The sequence below is a fragment of the Mandrillus leucophaeus genome, unplaced genomic scaffold, assembly GCF_000951045.1.
Source record: "Mandrillus leucophaeus isolate KB7577 unplaced genomic scaffold, Mleu.le_1.0 Scaffold49, whole genome shotgun sequence".
NCBI lineage: Eukaryota > Metazoa > Chordata > Mammalia > Primates > Cercopithecidae > Mandrillus > Mandrillus leucophaeus.
In genome coordinates, this window is record NW_012105253.1 from 2,741,044 (window position 1) to 2,743,674 (window position 2,631).

The 2,631-nt window shown below is 42.2% G+C and overlaps 1 protein-coding gene across 1 annotated transcript in view; it reads right to left on the bottom strand.

Annotated features, from left to right (window-relative positions):
• CLEC2L (C-type lectin domain family 2, member L) overlaps positions 1 to 263 on the bottom strand; it is a 10,721-nt gene extending 10,458 nt beyond the window's left edge. The window contains exon 1 of the mRNA XM_011995500.1: positions 161 to 263. Within this exon, the coding sequence (XP_011850890.1) occupies positions 161 to 263 (103 nt within the window). The remainder of the gene's footprint in view (positions 1 to 160) is intronic.
• Between the last annotated feature and the right edge of the window lie 2,368 nt (positions 264 to 2,631).

Below are 2,631 nucleotides of genomic sequence, written 5' to 3' on the forward strand. Positions count from 1 at the left end.
ATGAAATCAAACAACTGACTGATGTCATATGTGATAGAGGGACTGTTGGGATTCATTCTTTTCACATGTCTTCATACATTTCACAAATGCCTTCCATGCATTCATTCACAGATTCATAGTCAGCATAAGTTCTGCCTTCTGGCCTCTTGGTAGTCTGTACCAGCAAAATGGTGTGAGACATCGCGCCAAACTCTCTTCGTTACAGCCGCTGCCGACACCGCCGCCGCTCCCAGTAGTTCTTTCTGAGGAACCACAAACTCCATCACTGGTTGCACAACTTTACATTCTCACTAGCAATAGACGAGGGTTCCAGTTTCTCCACATCCTCACCAACACTTGTTGGTTTGCATTGTTTTGATTACGGCCCTCCTAGCAGGTGTGAATTCCCTTTACAACTTTGTTTGGATTTTTTTTTTTTTACCATCTTAACCATTAAGTGCACAGTTAAGTGCAGTTACGTTGTTGTGCACCCATTTTGAAAGTGTTTTTTTAGTCAATGTTATACATAAATCATAGATGAAAACAGTGTCTCTGCAGCTCAGTGTTTGTCTGTAAACTGTTACTTGTCCATCATGATAAAAGTGCCAAAATTGAGAGGAAGAATCTGTAGCAATTCAGCATTACCCATATCCAAGTGCCTGTTGCTCGTTATTCATTTGTATTGTATTTTACAAAGGATTTTGAAAAGAAACCTGTTTCCTTCACCAAGGATAGTCTGAAAAGCACAGATTTAAGGAATCAAGAAATTCTAATAGGCTTCATTTAAAAAATAATAGTGCAGAGCGCAGTGGATTGCGCCTGTAATCCCAACACCTTGGGAGGCTGAGGCAGGCGGATCACTTGAAGTCAGGAGTTCGAGACCAGCCTGGCCAACATGGTGAAACCTTGTCTCTACAAAAATTACAGAAATCAGCCGGGTGTGGTGGTGTGTGCCTGTAATCCCAGCTACTCTATAGGCTGAGGCAGGAGAATCGATTGAACTCAGGAGACGGAGGTTGCAGTGAGCCAAGATCATATCGGTGCACTCCAATTTGAGTGACAAAGCAAGACTCTGTCTCCAAAAAATAATAATAGTAGTAATAACATTGCTCCTTCCCCAAAGCCAACCATTTTCAACTCTTTTAGCTGACTCTTTTGGTATTAGCTCCAAATTTCTAAATGCCATGTGTATGTAAATACTTCTAGATTTTTTTCTGTTTTAGATATAATTTATTGACTTCCCATTATAGTGATGCAGACTTAATTCTCTGCATTACGACTCTACCCTGACCACTCATTCCCTGCCCTCTCAATATCATAGTTTGTATTAGCTTGATACTTTGGTGTTATATTCTTAGGTCAGTGTAAACAGTACTCTCAGCAAAGCCATGCCGTGTGCTGTGATCATGTCCACAGAACTTTGTTTCCCTGTTAATCCTGGTCTTCTTTTCCCTTTGCTCAGTTTCTGTATGCGTATCATATTTCAACGCCAAAACTCCTCTTTCATGATGAGACAAAATCGGAATTTCTCTTTCACTTTGGTCTTAGTTCAGTCTGCTACAACAAACTGTCATAGACTGGGTGGCTTAAACAACAGACATTTATTTCTCCTGATAGTTCTAGAGGCTAGATCAGGGTGCCAGCATGGTCAGGTTCTGGTGGGGGCCCACTTCCTGGCTTGCTGACAGTCGCTTTTTTACTGTGTCCTCACATAGTGGAGAGAGGAAGTTCTGGTGTCTCTTCCTCTTCTTATAAGGGTAGTAATTCCATCATGGGAGCTCTCCCTCATGACCTCATCTAAACCTAATTACCGCTCAATTACCCACCTCAATATCATCACGTTGGAGGTTAGTGATTCAACCTATAAATTTGGGGAGGAAACCAACATGCAGGCCATAACGACCATCTTGAAGAAATGTCCCTTGGAACTTTCTGACCTGCTCGAATCTGACTAGTTGCCTTCTAAGCCCAGCTGCCATCCAGGGTCTCCCCACACCAACAGTCTGAGGATTTATCTGCCCCTCTCCTATGTTGACTCCTCTGTTCCTTTTCTCCCATGCCTTCTCCTTCCTTGGTTTACTCCCTCATCTTGGTGAAGCACATCATCCAATGGCTGCCTGAGGAAGGGTAGAGCCAAAGCATTGCACTGCACAAACCCGAGGAGCAAAGATTCTCATTGTGTTCCATGGTGCACTGGTGAATGTTGCTCGTGGAATTGTGAACCCAGAGGACTAAGTATTATAGATCGAGAATAATTTTCCTTCAGAATTTTGAAGGTATCACTTAATTGTCTTCTAACTCCAGTGTTGCTTTCAAAAAGTCTAGGTCCATTCTCACCCATGATCCTTTTCAACTGCTTAATTATTTTCTTTCTAGATGCTTTTAGGGTCTTCATCGCACAATGTTCTAAAATTTCATCATTGCGTGCCATGCCTTGGTTTGGTCTGTTTCATCTACTCTAGTAGGCCCTTTCAATCTGGAAAGTGGTATTTTTCAGTTCCAGGAAATTTTCTTTCTTTTCTTTCTTTTTCTTTTTTTTTTTTTTTTGAGACAGAGACTCGCTCTGTTGCCCAGGCTGGAGTGCAATGGCATGATCTCAGCTCACTGCAACTTCCACCTCCTGGGTTCAAGCAATTTTCTTGCCTCAGCCTC